The 17,255-nt window shown below is 41.2% G+C and overlaps 2 protein-coding genes across 4 annotated transcripts; both read right to left on the bottom strand.

The window, feature by feature from the left end:
* Nucleotides 1–355: 355 nt before the first annotated feature.
* Nucleotides 356–8,338, bottom strand: LOC129348069 (putative butyrophilin subfamily 2 member A3). 2 transcript variants are annotated; one of them, XM_055007424.1, is made up of 4 exons: nucleotides 8,091–8,338; nucleotides 5,739–5,811; nucleotides 2,586–2,898; nucleotides 356–2,428 (listed from the first exon to the last, which is right to left on the bottom strand). In XM_055007424.1, exons 3-4 carry the CDS (start codon nucleotides 2,863–2,865, stop codon nucleotides 2,166–2,168), a joined length of 543 nt encoding a protein of 180 aa, XP_054863399.1. In that variant the 5' UTR covers nucleotides 2,866–2,898; nucleotides 5,739–5,811; nucleotides 8,091–8,338; the 3' UTR covers nucleotides 356–2,165. The 2 variants fall into 2 exon arrangements, with proteins under 2 accessions (XP_054863399.1, XP_054863398.1); XM_055007423.1 differs by lacking the exon at nucleotides 5,739–5,811 and having other exon boundaries at nucleotides 8,091–8,337.
* Nucleotides 8,339–9,702: 1,364 nt separating this feature from the next.
* Nucleotides 9,703–17,106, bottom strand: LOC111584645 (uncharacterized). Of its 2 annotated transcripts, XM_055007422.1 has the most exons (5): nucleotides 15,699–17,106; nucleotides 13,348–13,698; nucleotides 12,050–12,166; nucleotides 11,331–11,438; nucleotides 9,703–11,285 (listed from the first exon to the last, which is right to left on the bottom strand). In XM_055007422.1, the coding sequence occupies exons 1-5, from the start codon at nucleotides 15,760–15,762 to the stop codon at nucleotides 11,266–11,268; spliced, it is 660 nt and encodes a 219-aa protein (XP_054863397.1). In that variant the 5' UTR covers nucleotides 15,763–17,106; the 3' UTR covers nucleotides 9,703–11,265. The 2 variants fall into 2 exon arrangements, with proteins under 2 accessions (XP_054863397.1, XP_054863396.1); XM_055007421.1 differs by having other exon boundaries at nucleotides 9,703–11,438; nucleotides 15,699–17,099.
* Nucleotides 17,107–17,255: the final 149 nt, after the last annotated feature.

Here is a 17,255-nt window from a genome sequence, read left to right as displayed (position 1 = left end):
GAACTGTCAACAGCAGAAATAAACTGATCTGGTTGGACAACAGACCTGCAGGGCGGAGCTTCATTTCTGTAGTTCTAGTAAATCACGTGACTTCAGATGGAAGGAGTCAGGAACTGTGGATTAGATCCAGCTGATTCCAGGTCAGTGTCCAGGTTTACTGTCAGCTTTATCACAAAACCCTCGGCTATACAGGAAACAATCAGCTGGTCCAAAGTGTGACTGTGATCATTTTACACCTCATATATATCTGGTTTTATAAAATCTCTGTGGACTGATCCTGTAGAAACTCCTGATCTATGTTTGTTCTGAACCAGTTCAACAGGTTGTAGTCAGACATGAACCAGCAGGATCACAATCTGGGGAAACAACCTTTATTAGACAACAAAGAACAAAGACAGTCAAACAGCAGTAAAGTTCATTATTTACAGTAAAGTTCATTATTTACAGTAAAGTTCATTATTTACAGTAAAGTTCATTATTTACAGTAAAGTTCATTATTTACAGCAAAGTTCATTATTTACAGTAAAGTTCATTATTTACAGTAAAGTTCATTATTTACAGCAAAGTTCATTATTTACAGTAAAGTTCATTATTTACAGTAAAGTTCATTATTTCCAGTGTGTTAAAACATAAACAATCCTGTCTGTGAAGTAACTCAGTTCATTCTATCAGTTTAAATTCTGTTTATTCTATTCAACCTTCACTACAGTTCAGTAGCAAACAATGTTATTTTACTGGACTACATTTTTCTGCAGATTAACAACAAAACATGATATAGGATGAAGATGAAACTCACAGACTGCTGAGCAGCATAAAAAAATAGATGACATTCATAAAATTAGCTGCACCTTCATCCTGTAAACAGTTCAGAACATCAGCAAATAAAACCTCAAAATAAGACAAAGATCCCAGAAACTCACAAACCATCCAGCAGTAAATAAAATAAAATAAATAATCAATCATTTCTGTGAGTAACTCAGTTCATTCTATCAGTTTAAGTTCAGTTTATTCTATTCAACCTTCACTACAGTTCAGTAGCAAACAATGTTATTTTACTGGACTACATTTATCTGCAGATTAACAACAAAACATATTAAAGCTGCAAACAGCATTGAACAGGTCTTCACTGTACCAATTTCAAGGATTATGGCACAAAGTTTATATAAACAGTACATGTGAACATAGAGAATTTTCACAGCTATAATGTGTTTATAAGGAGGCTAAATGACACAGACAGGTCTTAGGAACATACTAAAGCTCAAATAGTGTTTAAAATGTCCATGGCCCTTTTACTGATGCAGAAGGTTTTGATAACTTTTCATCACTACGTCCTACTGACCAAATCTGAATGTTCTTGGAGTTCCCCTCTAGGAGGAATTCGTTGTTGAACATGATCAAATGGTGGACTTCCTGTTGGGTTTAGAACATGGCCACGACTGACTGTTTTATTAAGCCTGATGTGCTGCAAATGCTGACCAAATCTGGAGGTTGTAGGTGAAACGTGCTGCCTGTAGGAAAGTGTAGGGGGCGCTATGAGGCATTTTGCCACACAGTTTTCACCAGTTCAGGTAGGCAGGATAAAATATATCTAAAATACATAATATTATCTGCACCTTTACCCTGTAAACAGTTGAGAACATCATCAGAGCTGCTGACAGATAAAACATTAAAACAAGTTCAATCTAAAGTTCTGTTCATCACTTGTGCTTCATTCTGGACAATCAGAACTTTTCTATGTGGTTCTGATCTCATCTGACAGAACACTTTACATCCACAACATTTCATCAGGTTCTAACATGCAGAGCTTTGGAACACATTTATTTCCAGACAAACCAACAGAGTAGAAAAGTTGATGAAGACCAGCAGCAGCAGCAGCAGCAACAATCCACAGGATAAATCTAGATGATGGAGATGTTGGGAGGACTTGATGTTTCTGGACCAGTCTGCCAATAGAAACTCTACCAGGAGCTGAACTCCAGACAGCAGATCTCCCAGCATCCTCTGAGCTCACAAACCCTCCACCACCATAAGGTGGCAGTTAAAGGAGAGACCACATGGTTGGTCCACACCTGGATTCTCTTTGTTCTGCTGCTGCTGGTTCCATCAGAGTTACAGAAGCTGTGCTTTGTTCTGCTGCTGTCCAGAAAAACTTTCACGTCTTTGTTTCATAACATCTGTTCAGCTGCTGCTTCATCATCAGGAGGAACTGGGAGGTCGGGATTCTTCCTCGTGTGTCGTCTACAGATCAGAAAAGCAACCAAAGCCACAGCAAGAAGAAGAATCACACCCACTGCTGCTCCTACAATGATTCCAACCTTGTCTCCTCCATCCTTATCTCCTCCATTCCTGTCTCCTCCATCCTTGTTCCCTCCATCCTTGTTCCCTCCATCCTTGTCTTCTCCATCTCCAATGATTCCACTCTTGTCTCCTGCAGACAGAGATATCAGAAATATCAGGTGAACATCAGTCAGATCAGCTGTTTTCTCCAAAGTCTCATCAGCAACATCTTTATAAACCACAAACATCTGATCTGAGACCAAGCAGCTTCATCAGAGACACAAACTGAACTCTGAACACAAACTCACCTGATAGATGAACTTCCAGGATGATATTGCTGATGGGATCAATCTTTCCTTTCTCAAAAACACGACACTCGTATGTTCCATTGTCCTCCATCGTCACATTCCTCAGAATCAGAGAAAAGTCTCCGTCCTTCATCTCTTTGTCCTGCAGATCCACCCGGTTCTTATAAGATGGATGCTGGTTGTATGGATCTAAGCGTCCATCTCGGTAGAACAGAACATATTCTGATTGCATTTCAGGTCTGCTCCACTCTACAGCTCTGATGTTGTTGTAGAATGACATCCTGTCCAAGAGCAGCTGTGATGATTTTCTGAGCTGAAGAAGAAACAACAGAGACGTTAAAGTTGATCCAGAGGAGAAGAGTTTAACCACTAAACTCCTCCATGAACTCTGAGCTGCTGCTTCTGTTTCTGTTTCTGTCTACACCAGTACTCCAGGTAGTACTACTACCAACCTTCTAATACTACATCAGTACTCCAGGTAGTACTACTACCAACCTTCTAATACTACACCAGTACTCCAGGTAGTACTACTACCAACCTTCTAATACTACACCAGTACTCCAGGTAGTACTACTACCAACCTTCTAATACTACATCAGTACTTCAGGTAGTACTACTACCAACCTTCTAATACTATACCAGTACTCCAGGTAGTACTACTACCAACCTTCTAATACTACATCAGTACTCCAGGTAGTACTACTACCAACCTTCTAATACTACACCAGTACTCCAGGTAGTACTACTACCAACCTTCTAATACTACACCAGTACTTCAGGTAGTACTACTACCAACCTTCTAATACTACATCAGTACTTCAGGTAGTACTACTACCAACCTTCTAATACTACACCAGTACTCCAGGTAGTACTACTACCAACCTTCTAATACTACACCAGTACTTCAGGTAGTACTACTACCAACCTTCTAATACTATACCAGTACTCCAGGTAGTACTACTACCAACCTTCTAATACTACACCAGTACTCCAGGTAGTATTACTACCAACCTTCTAATACTACATCAGTACTTCAGGTAGTACTACTACCAACCTTCTAATACTACATCAGTACTTCAGGTAGTACTACTACCAACCTTCTAATACTACACCAGTACTCCAGGTAGTACTACTACCAACCTTCTAATACTACACCAGTACTCCAGGTAGTACTACTACCAACCTTCTAATACTACACCAGTACTTCAGGTAGTACTACTACCAACCTTCTAATACTATACCAGTACTTCAGGTAGTACTACTACCAACCTTCTAATACTACATCAGTACTTCAGGTAGTACTACTACCAACCTTCTAATACTACACCAGTACTCCAGGTAGTACTACTACCAACCTTCTAATACTACACCAGTACTTCAGGTAGTACTACTACCAACCTTCTAATACTATACCAGTACTCCAGGTAGTACTACTACCAACCTTCTAATACTACACCAGTACTTCAGGTAGTACTACTACCAACCTTCTAATACTACATCAGTACTTCAGGTAGTACTACTACCAACCTTCTAATACTACACCAGTACTCCAGGTAGTATTACTACCAACCTTCTAATACTACATCAGTACTCCAGGTAGTACTACTACCAACCTTCTAATACTACACCAGTACTCCAGGTAGTACTACTACCAACCTTCTAATACTACATCAGTACTTCAGGTAGTACTACTACCAACCTTCTAATACTACACCAGTACTTCAGGTAGTACTACTACCAACCTTCTAATACTATACCAGTACTCCAGGTAGTACTACTACCAACCTTCTAATACTACACCAGTACTTCAGGTAGTACTACTACCAACCTTCTAATACTACACCAGTACTCCAGGTAGTACTACTACCAACCTTCTAATACTACATCAGTACTCCAGGTAGTACTACTACCAACCTTCTAATACTACATCAGTACTTCAGGTAGTACTACTACCAACCTTCTAATACTATACCAGTACTCCAGGTAGTACTACTACCAACCTTCTAATACTACATCAGTACTCCAGGTAGTACTACTACCAACCTTCTAATACTACATCAGTACTTCAGGTAGTACTACTACCAACCTTCTAATACTACACCAGTACTCCAGGTAGTACTACTACCAACCTTCTAATACTATACCAGTACTCCAGGTAGTACTACTACCAACCTTCTAATACTACACCAGTACTTCAGGTAGTACTACTACCAACCTTCTATTACTACACCAGTACTCCAGGTAGTACTACTACCAACCTTCTAATACTATACCAGTACTCCAGGTAGTACTACTACCAACCTTCTAATACTACACCAGTACTTCAGGTAGTACTACTACCAACCTTCTAATACTACATCAGTACTTCAGGTAGTACTACTACCAACCTTCTAATACTACACCAGTACTCCAGGTAGTATTACTACCAACCTTCTAATACTACATCAGTACTCCAGGTAGTACTACTACCAACCTTCTAATACTACACCAGTACTCCAGGTAGTACTACTACCAACCTTCTAATACTACATCAGTACTTCAGGTAGTACTACTACCAACCTTCTAATACTACACCAGTACTCCAGGTAGTATTACTACCAACCTTCCCAACACACTGTTTCTATGGGACTCTCTGCTAACAAGGTTTTAATCATTAAAACTGATCTTATTAAAGAAATCAGAAACAACTAAAATTAAAGCTGCAAGCAGCATTGAACGGGTTCTTGCATCCTTGATGCTCAGCTGATCTAAGCATGTCCACCAGGTGGCGCCGTGGTGTGCAGATTTAACTGGCCTGAACACTAAATGACTGAACTAGACTCAACATGTACTGACAACTCTACACAACACACTAAGTGGCCTCAGACTGAGTGGGGAACTTAGCTGCCAGGGACAGCTAGAGAACGGGGGACGGGATGGAAGGCTGAGGCTGGGGTTGGCATGTGGTGTGGCTGGTGGACGAGGAGGCAGGAGCCACTGATGGAAGAGGGTGACTGGTGAGAGGACAGGAAGCAGGAAGAAGCAGGAAATTTACAGTGAACCAGAAGCAGACAGCAGAGGAGGAAGGAAATGCAAAGAACAGGAGTTAAACAAGAGTCAGGAGCCAGAGCAGCATCTATGGAGCAGAGGAGGAATCATCGTCATAGTCACCACCTGCCAGTCATCAACTCCTGATGAGCGGATTGGCCACAGCTGACTGCCTGTCACACCACACAGCCACGCCCACCTGCGGAGAGGGAGGGGGAAGAGAGAGGCGACTCCTTCTTAGCAGGCATGTGGCGGGTGGGGGGAGGCGGAGGGGGGTGGGGGGAGGCGGAGGGGGCCGAAGCACCTGCCCCTTTGCTCCTTGATGCCCAAAGTGCCCTGTTGTCAAAGTTGTTTTTTTAAATTCTATTTAATTTTGTTTTTATTTGTAAGTGTGTGTGTGTGTGTGTGTGTGTGTGTGTGTGTGTGTGTGTGTGTGTGTGTGTGTGTGTGTGTGTGTGTGTGTAAAAGTCTCTGAGGCCCAAAATAATAAATAAAACAAAACTAAAAATAATTCAGATCTACCGTCGGTCGGTCACGTGATCTACGTAGACGTCCCCCACTGCTCTGAGGGGTCCAGATGTTCCCTGTAGCTCTGCGCTAGCGCCGCTAGTCTAGAAACCGGAGACCCGAGGGAGGACATCAACAACTGATGGTCCTGATGGAGAGGAGGTTCTGCAGCGGGATTCGTTTATGTACGGTGTATTTTTGCAAGATGACTGATGAAGTGAGCATCCTGTGTGTGTGTGTCTGACTCTAACACACACCTGTCATCAGTTCTAGCCGCTAGTTAACCACACAGCTGCTGAGAGGATAAAGTCTGCCAGGCTTCTTTTTGTTTCTGTATGTTTCTGTTGTCATGGGCAAAGTGCATCAGAGAGATGTGTTATTTTACTGTCAGTGAGTTGCAGTGTGTTTCCTGTTTCTAGAGGCAATGAGACAGAGGTTATGTTATTTCACTGAAACTACGTACATGCATTTTCACATAATTTTGGACTATTGCAGTATAAATACAATAATAATTAGAAGAATTTGAATTGTGATTTTCTCAACCTCTCATTTAAAGATATCAGTACTTGTTTATAACATTTGTATATATAGACAAATTAAATATAATATGCCTAAATATAAAACTTTTAGAACCTTGCTGTCTTGTGCAAAGTGGATAGTCAAACTGAATAAAAGTACAAATACATTTAAATACATGATTTCTATATCATTTAATTGTTTTTTTAAACGTATTATTAGCACTATGAATAATAAAGGGCAGATTATGAATCAGCACCATGGAGCAAATCCGTGGCTCTACAGTACATGTCTGGAAAAGGTATGAAATTTAAAAGCAAGGACTCCAGGAAGAGTAGCCACAGTTAAACAGTCCAGTGTCTAATGGTGATGTAAATTCAGCTTCATACATTTTCTTCCTATGTCCTAAATGAATGCACAGCCTCAATTACTGCACTGTAAATATAAGCTGTAGCTCCTCCCCTCCTTTATTCTGGTCCTCCATTAATGTTCCCTTTCAGTTTATGAATGAACAACTAGTTGTGTTTAGTTCCAACAGTCAGCCTGAGTTTCCTACTAACTACCAGCAGGACGGCAGGTCAGTCACACATTATCAGCTTTAGTTATCTTTGCATCTTGTCATGATCACAGAACACTTGTTTAATCAGCTATTATCTCTTCAGTGCTCTTTCTAGTGTCTACAGTCTCAGATCAATACATCCCACCTCTAGTGATGTCATCATCATCATCATCATCATCATCATCATCATCATCATCATCATCCTCACCAACCCCCTCACCAGCAGCTGTTAATGAACCCATCAGGTCAAACATAGACTGACTCCTGACAGAGACATGAGGTGTGAACAATGATGTGGTATGCAGTGATTCCATGTTACATTCTTTATGAATATGAGTTGCTACAGTTCAACCAGTTTTATTGTCAGGTGTGTTTCTGAATGCTGTTTCAAATTCATGCTCCATGTGCCTCCTTTAACTTTGAGCAGCTGCCCCTCCACATGTCTCTGCACAGCCCTGCCGTCTAGTCATAATAATAATAATAATAATAATAATAATAATAATAATAATAATAATAATAATAATAATAATAATAATAATAATAATAATCAGTGTTGTTGCTCATCATGGACACATATCAGACTGTGCAAAAACATGTTGGTACATTACACTCAGCAGAAAATAATAATCATAAAGTTTTTCTGGCTGTGTGTTTGAAAGTCTTGAGTTTTTTATTAGAATCTGACACCACATAAAAATAATAATAATGATACATCAAAGCTCTGAGCCAAAATATAAGAACAGCAAGAGTTACTAAATCCTTAAAACAAAAACGATGTGTGTTATCACATTACTACACTGTTGGTAAATACATTGATTCCTACAAAATAAGAGCCTGTCCAGGTCCATCAGAGGGAGAATTAATAAATATTACAATATATGAACATTATAACTCACCTTCAGAGGAACAAACCAGGAAACAGGCGATCAGACAGAATAACTCAGATGTTCCAGCAGACATTTTACCGTCTTCTTCCTCTGATCCTGGTAGTCTGGTACAAATATTCAATTAAAAAAACCCAAAGTTTAACCAGCAGACACACATTAATGTTATTTACTGATTATTATTTTAGAGTCGAATCTGTGAGGAGCAGCAGAGTAAAGAAGACACACATCTGGCAGAAACTCTGTAAACTCTCCAGAGCTGATAGAGCAGCAGGCGGAGCTTCACTTCTCTGATTCTTTTAAATCACGTGACTTCAGATGGAACCAGTTCACGAACTGAAAGCCGTCCAACAACTGATGCAAACTGGGCTACGTTTTCCCTAAATCTGGCAACTTTCCAAATCCTCCTGGTGACTTTTTAAATTTATTTATCTTTTGTCAACAGCGATCAACGACAAATCAGCAACTTTCTCCGGTGTTTTGGAGACTCTGACATTTAAAGCTCTTCTCATTCTGCCGATATTTAAACCAACTACTTCCTGTTTAGCTTTCACTGACAGAAGCACAGACCAACTGTTTCAGCAGTTTGTTATTCTCTGTTCTTAATACTCACAGGTTCCATTTATCACCTTTAACTTCATCTAAACACAAGATAAAAACTCCCTGTTATTTATCGCAGATATGCAGCATTTAAACATCAACACATTCATTATTACCTTCACTGCACATTTAAAAACTAGTTTTGACACCTTCAGGGAGAATCTACAATATATAAGTCCTTCAGAGGAGTCATAGTTGTCTTGGTGGCCTCCCTCACTAGTCTTGTTTCTAATGTCTTTAACTAAAGCTTGTCTCTGATAAATTGACTGTAAGTGGATGTTTGAAAGAAGCAACGTTCAACTTTCCTGCTGTGTTTCTGCTCAGTAAAGATGGAAGCTGCTGCTCTCTGTCTTCACTTCATCTCTGATTATTTACAGTTTTAGAAGCTGAGAGAGAAAATCCCCTGAACTCACAGATCAGTTTCATTTTGACTTCATCAGAAACTAAGGTGTGGTTTATTTGTTTCACCTGGCAGATTGTCAGCGTTCACATCAGGAAGAAGATAATAGACGAGGAGACGATGAATCAGAAACTTTGCATCCACATTTGAAATTCAAAACATTTAATGAAGTTCCAGAGTTTGTTCTTGTGCTGCACAGATCTGTGATCAACAAAACAGTCTTCATCCAGCAGAGTCGTGTTAATGTGGTCTGAGAACAACAAACTACTTCTTCATGTTTGTGTTCAAAACTCAGAGCTGAGCTACAGGAAGAGGAACTAAACTTTCAGAATAAATGTCTGGCATTTTTAAAATATTACAGATGAGTGGTTTTGGAGATTAGAGGGTTAAACTCCACGTCAATGAGGACGGTCCAGTTCTATGATCCTCAGACAGCATGGAGATGAAACACAACACACACCTCTAATACACACAGTTCAACAATAAAGTGCAGCTCTGTCCACACAGCACATTATTATATTACTGGTTTTATAAAATCTCTATGGACTGATCCTGTAGAAACTCCTGATCTATGTTTGTTCTGAACCAGTTCAACAGGTTGTAGTCAGACATGAACCAGCAGGATCACAATCTGGGGAAACAACCTTTATTATCACTGCTGCAGAAAAGAAACCAGCTTTAAAATCCTAAATATATTTACAGAAATTATAATGAAGCACAGATCACTGAGTAGATTCAACTTTACTGTCCAAATACAAGAACAAAGACAAACAGTTTTGCATCAAAGCCAAAGTGCAAAAAGCAGCAGTAAAGTTCCATATTTCCATTGTGTTATAGTATAAACAGAATTCTATCAGCATCAGTTCAGTTTATTCTATTCAACCTTCACTACAGTTCAGTAGCAAACAATGTTATTTTACTGGACTACATTTATCTGCAGACTAACAACAAAACATGATATAGGATGAAGATGAAACTTACAGACCACTGAGTAGTATAAAAATGTACAAAATATATCAAATTAGCTTATCCTGTACGACAGTTTAGACCATCATCAGAGCTACTAACAGATTAAACAATAAAACAAGTTCAATCTAAAGTTCTGTTCATCAGTTGTGCTTCATTCTGGACAATCAGAACTTTTCTATGTGGTTCTGATCTCATCTGACAGAACACTTTACATCCACAACATTTCATCAGGTTCTAACATGCAGAGCTTTGGAACACATTTATTTCCAGATTTATTTCCAGTGATCGTCGCACAACTTCGCCAAAGAACGGTGGAGTTATGTGATGATCGGTGTACGTCTGTCTGTCTGTCTGTCTGTCTGTCTGTCTGTCTGTCTGTCTGTTAGCAACATCACTCATAAACAGATGTGGATGAAATTTCCATTGAAGGTCAGAAATGACACAAGGACCAAGTGATTAGATTTTGGCAGTGATGCAGCTCCTAGTCTGGATCTACAGATTAGTTAAAGATTTCTGTATCATTGCCAGATAGCGGCACGGCGTCACTGTAACCATGACAACAAATGAATGCTACATGATCACATGATTGTGATCCTACTACAAATCCACCACTGAGGACTTATCAGGACTTATCCATCAGAAATGATCCAAGGAACAACTGATTAAATTGTGGGGGTGTTTCTGAGTCCCATCAATTCCCGCCACCCGCTACATATTTAGGTCACATGATCCGGTATCCATTCCAAAGACGTCCATCTGAGAGTAGATCCACCACCAGCAACGATCTAGTCAGGAGAAAATAACCCAGATAAGAGCCATGAAACAAGTTCAGGTGTGATAATAGAACTGTGGTGTCTACAGGAAGTAGACGTACTAGGATTTTTTTATTTTTATTTTTATTTTTGCAGTCTGTCAAGTTAAAGGTGTTCAGTGAAGATCTGGTTTTTAGTCTTTTCTTAAAGACTGAACAGAGTTTGGCAACTGGTTCCACCACCGAGGAACCACAGAGGAGAAGATCTCTGGACCTCTGTGGAGGTTGGATTAGAATCCTTTGGTTGGAGGGAGGGAGTCTAGACCTGGATGGACCAGGAACCTTTGGTTGGAGGGAGGGAGTCCAGACCTGGATGGACCAGGAACCTGTGGTTGGAGGTGGGGGAGTGTAGACTTGGATGGACCAGGAACCTCTGGTTGGAGGGAGGGAGTCTAGACCTGGATGGATCAGGAACCTGTGGTTGGAGGTGGGGGAGTGTAGACCTGGATGGACCAGGAACCTGTGGTTGGAGGGAGTGTAGACCTGGATGGACCAGGAACCTTCGGTTGGAGGGAGTGTAGACCTGGATGGACCAGGAACCTTCGGTTGGAGGGAGTGTAGACCTGGATGGACCAGGAACCTGTGGTTGGAGGGAGGGAGTGTAGATCTGGATGAGAGAGTTCAGGTAGGAGGGAGATTTTTTCATTCTAGTTTTGAACTTTATGCGGGCAGCAACTGGAAGGTAGTGAAGTGATCTGAACAGCGAAGTGTTTACAGACAAACCAACAGAGTAGAAAAGTTGATGAAGACCAGCAGCAGCAGCAGCAGCAACAATCCACAGGATAAATCTAGATGATGGAGATGTTGGGAGGACTTGATGTTTCTGGACCAGTCTGCCAACAGAAACCCTACCAGGAGCTGAACTCCAGACAGCAGATCTCCCAGCATCCTCTGAGCTCACAAACCCTCCACCACCATAAGGTGGCAGTTAAAGGAGAGACCACATGGTTGGTCCACACCTGGATTCTCTTTGTTCTGCTGCTGCTGGTTCCATCAGAGTTACAGAAGCTGTGCTTTGTTCTGCTGCTGTCCAGAAAAACTTTCACAACATCTGTTCAGCTGCTGCTCCATCAGGAGGAACTGAATTCTTCCTCTGTTCTTTCGAGATCGGCATATGTTCTTTACGGATTACAATGAAAACAAGAAAAGCCATCGCAACAGAAAGTGACAGAAACACTATCAATCCATTACGCCTTCGATTATTTCCATCCTTGTCTCCTCCATCCTTATTTCCTCCATCCTTATTTCCTCCATCCCTGTTTCCTCCATCCTTGTTTCCTCCATTCCAGATTTGTTTCTGAATGTTTCCTGCAGACAGAGACATCAGGTGTTTGAACATCAGTCAGATCAGCTGTTTTCTACAAAGTCTCATCAGAAACATCTTTATAAACCACAAACATCTGATCTTATCACACAACCACTAGGAAGCAACTTCAATTCAGCTTATACAAACTGCAAATGGACTTTTAGGAACTCAGTGGAACTAAGGGGAGGTTCTCTGGTTCCTCCTTCAGTCCTCCTCATGGAGGAAACCAGACTCCACTCATTTCTGCTCACATCTTCTCACATTCTTCTCTGTTTTCTTCAGTTGGTCTTTGCTGGAGGGGTTGTGTTGCTCTACCTTTCTCTGGAGATCACCTCAGAGGTTCTGCTGGCTTCAAGACTCACTTTGACTTTTAAAAATTGTCCAAAATGACAAAAAATTAGTCCAAAATGACTAAAAATTTGTCCAAAATGACTATGAATTGGTTCAAAATGACAAAAAACTGTGCAAAAAGAAAAGAAATAGTCCAAATGACAATAAAATGGTTAAAAATGCTTCAAAATTGATTGGAAATGATTCAGTTCTAAAGATCTAAATTCAGGCTCTACAGCAGGAACTCAGTGGAACTAAGGTGAGGTTCTCTGGAGGTCTTCAGGACTCAGACTGTTCAAGTCCTGGTTCCACTTGGTTCTAGTGGAGAATCTCTGGTGTGATGTTGTTCTCTGGATGTTCTCCTGCTGGAATGTTCCTCTTCTTCATCTGGTCAGCCAGGATTCTGGTTCCTCCTCAGACCTTCATGCTGCTTCTAGAAATGTCTTCAACACCTTCTGACCTCATGCAGCTCCATATCATCATACCGCCACCTCCATGCTTCACTGCCAGGACTCTGCATCCACTGTGGTAGTCCTGGTCAGGTTCTCACCAAACATCTGGACTCCATTCGAGCCCAGCTCATTGATCTTCATCTGACCAAAGAATGTTCTCCAACATCCATCAGGCTTCTTCTCCTTCTAGACCTCCTGATTAGTGGAACTATGACTCCTTCTAGACCTCCTGATTAGTGGTACTATGACTCCTTCTAGACCTCCTGATTAGTGCTACTATGACTCCTTCTAGACCTCCTGATTAGTGCTACTATGACTCCTTCTAGACCTCCTGATTAGTGCTACTATGACTCCTTCTAGACCTCCTGATTAGTGCTACTATGACTCCTTCAGACACTCACTGGGTTTTGCAGGGGAAACGGTCAGCTTGATCTCAGAAGAAGTTGTCCTGCCTCTTCGTTTGGTTCCTCCAGAAACATCACACAGGTATGTTCCGTTGTCTGTATCTGGCTGTACGTTGGTCAGGAGGACAGACATATTTCCGTTTTCCATCCGCAGATCTCCCAGCTTCACTCGGCCATTAAAATATGGATGCTGATAGTTTTCATACGAGCGCCTCTCGCGGTAGAAGAAAACGTATCCGTCGGCCTTCAGGTCGGGTCTGATCCACTCCAGAAGTGTGACGTCATTGTGGAGAGACCGACAGTCGAGAAGAACATCGTCTCCAGCGACGGCTTCCATCTGTCTGTGGACTGAACCAAACAGAGGCAGAAACAAGAGTCACAAAGGGCAGGAACAGAGTTACCATTTCAGACTCCACGTGTTATTTACATTTCTGTACAATAAATTAATAATGAAATCAAACCAATCTTTTGAGGATTTTGAATCATTGAGAAAAACTTCAAATCTTTTTGGAGTCATTCTGGACAAAAATTGAGACATTTTATGCAGTTTTTGAGAAGTTGTGGACAATTTTTCTTTGATTTAAGCAGGTTTCAAGTCATTCTGGATGAACTGTAACGCATCCTGGAAAAATTTTGAGTCATTTTGGGAATTTTTAAATAATTTTAGGTAAATTTTGAGTGACTTTGGACAATTTTCGAGAACTTGTTTACATGTTTAAAATCATTTTAGACAAACTGAGTTTCAAGTCATTCTGGACATATTGTAAAGCATTTAGGGACAAATGTGTTTGAGTAATTTTGGAAATATTTTTGAGTTATTTTGGGAACTTTTCGAACCATTTGGACAAATTTTGCATCATTTTGGACAAATTTAGAGTCATTTTGGGAACATTTAGAGTTATTTTGGGGACTTTTCAAGCTATTTGGACTAAATTGCATCATTTTTGAAAAAATTTGGGGTTATTTTGGGAACCGTTTGAACCATTTGGACAAATTTTGCATCGTTTTGGGAAAAAAATTTAGGTTATTTTATTTTCCACAGATCTGCAGGACAAAAATGTGGACAAATTCTTTTGCCACAAGATTCAAGTAATTTTGGAGAAATGGGACATATTTTGTGTGATTTTGGACGATTTTGAAGTCATTCTGGACAAATTTGAGTCATTTAGGACAAGCTGTGAAGTATATTGTGAATTATTTCCTGGTACTGTCCAACGTTGCACCACATAAGAGACGTCAGAAGAAAATAAGAATAAAAGAAGTGGAGTCTTAAACTTCCATTCCTCCTCACAGCCAGCAGGGGGCAGAACAAGTCTACTTGTCCAGAGAGGAACACATTTGCTCTCCTGATTCATATTTTAACACATCTGATGTGCAGCAGAGGTCCTGTGAGATGAATGAAGGATGAACGGAGCATCAGCATTTTTAAAGGCTGCTCTGTTGAAGTTTAAAGTGCTGCAGATAAATTCATATGAGAACCTCTCAGTAAATCACCTTGTTTCTGTGACTTCCTGTAGCTGTTAACTTTAACTGAACTACGGCCTGAGATCAGTGGGTTAGCGAAGCAGGAAGTCACAGTGTCCAAGGTTTCTGTCTTTTCACTAGCTCCATCTCCATGGTAACTGATGCTGAGCGCTAGATCTCCATGGTAACTGATGCTGAGGAGCTCCAGCTCCAACCTGCTGATCTGAACGTTACTAAAACCACTGAATGAAGCGTCACAGCGTCACACTGGATGCATCCTGTTGTCATGGAAACCTGCTTGTATTCAGCTGCTGATGCAGACATCCCATAAACATGTTTTTATGTTTGATCCATTTACTCTGCTGGTCCTGCAGCTGATAGATCGGTGATTAGAACATTGATCATCTATTGGTATTTTTTTTAATCAATAACATTAATTTTCTTCATCTCAACATCATGTTTAAATACATGAAGTTTAAAGTTTCTAATGTGCAGCTGTCAGTTATCAATAATCAGCTGTAGTGATCAGTAAAATCAACACATTAACACGTGATTTGTTCTCATTTAAAACATTCTGTTTACTGAGGGAGGAACGTGATTGGTCCGTTTGCTGCAGAAGAGTCACGTGACTCCTTCGACTCCTTTATTTGTAAACAGCCTGACGCAGGAAGTGTGAGTGGACAGATGAAGTAGATAAACAGCTTCTGCTGTCTCTGACTGGAGGTCTAGTTTAATAATAAATAATAACAACACATTTTATTTGTAATGCACGTTTCATTTAAGCACAACCTCGAAGTGCTGCATAGTTCCTGTCAAACTCTGGGTGTGTTGCAGCTGCTTCCTGGTTTAAAGCTCAGAGACGGAACAAGAAAGTTTGTTCTCACCTTCAGCTGTGACACAAAACGCACACCAGCAGACGGTCAGCAACCCACATGGCAGTGTGTCCATGATCAGCTGCTCTTCAACAACAACAACAACACGACGACAACACACCCGACGGTTACACAAGAACTCAACAAGTAGGCGGAGAGGACACAAAAACAAGAGCCAAAGCAAAGCCCAGCCTGCAGGAACAGGAACGCCCACTCAGCACTGTTTGAACAGCAGCTCCATCTGTGGGTTACAAAGATTAAACACCAACACACAGTTCAACAGAGCAGCTCAGCACATCCAGATGTTCTCTGTCAGCAGCTTCAACACATCCAGATGTTCTCTGTCAGCAGCTTCAACACATCCAGATGTTCCCTGTTAGCAGCTTCAACACATCCAGATGTTCCCTGTTAGCAGCTCAACACATCCAGATGTTCTCTGTCAGCAGCTTCAACACATCCAGATGTTCTCTGTCAGCAGCTTCAACACATCCAGATGTTCCCTGTTAGCAGCTTCAACACATCCAGATGTTCCCTGTTAGCAGCTCAACACATCCAGATGTTCTCTGTCAGCAGCTCAGCACATCCAGATGTTCTCTGTTAGCAGCTCAGCACAAACTAAAGCTCCAGTCAGAGACATCAGGAGCTGTTCATCTGCTTCAGTCAAGTAGATGAACAGGAGAGAGAGGAGAAAAATAAACATTTCATAAATAGCTCAAAATGGTCCCAGAATTACTTAAAATTTGTCCAAATGGCTCAAAAGGTTCCCAAAATAACTCACAGAGTTCCCCAAATTACTCAATATTTGTCCAACATGATGTAGAATTTGTCCAAATGGCTCAAAAAAGTTCCCAGAATTTCACAAAATGTTCCCAAAATCTATCAAAATTTGTCCAGAATGATGGAAAATTTGGTCAAATGGCTCAAAAAGTTCCCAAAATTACTCAAAATGTTCCCCAAATTACACAAAATTTGTCCAAAATGATGCAAACTTATTCCAAATGGCTCGAAAAGTTCCTACAATAACTCAAAATGTTCCTAAAATCACTCAAAATTTGTCCCAAAATGAATCAACATTTGTCCAAAATGATGCAGAAATTGTCCAAATGTCCACAGAGCTGGTCCTTCTGTCTGACTCCATTCAGTAAAAATCAAAGTTAGTTTTCCAGCGAGCAGTTAGTTTCTCTCACTCTGTGGTCACTGATCACCTCTAAAGGGGTTTAACTAAGAAAAACGGAGCATCATCCGACTCCTGAGTGACACTAACACCGACCTACAGCAGCGTGGGGTCTGCGGACCCACCCTCTCCAGAGGGGCGGACAGAGCGGCTCCATCCCCCCGCCTCTGGGGCGCTCTGCTCGGCCAGAAGGAGTTGCGCTCGCCCCGGCTGCCCGGTGCCCACATGGACCAGGGCTCCGCCGGGTTCGGACGCTGTAATGCGGGAAGGTTTCCGCTGGGGGGGTTGGTTGGTTGGACGACTGCCCGGGGACCGAGGCGGAGCTGAGAGCGGATGGAGGCGTTCAGACCCCGGTGGAGGCTGCGGAGGACACCGGGTCGCTCGGCTCTGCTCCG

The sequence above is a fragment of the Amphiprion ocellaris genome, chromosome 23, assembly GCF_022539595.1.
Source record: "Amphiprion ocellaris isolate individual 3 ecotype Okinawa chromosome 23, ASM2253959v1, whole genome shotgun sequence".
NCBI classification, from domain to species: Eukaryota; Metazoa; Chordata; class Actinopteri; family Pomacentridae; genus Amphiprion; species Amphiprion ocellaris.
This window is presented reverse-complemented; position numbering and strand designations above follow the sequence as displayed.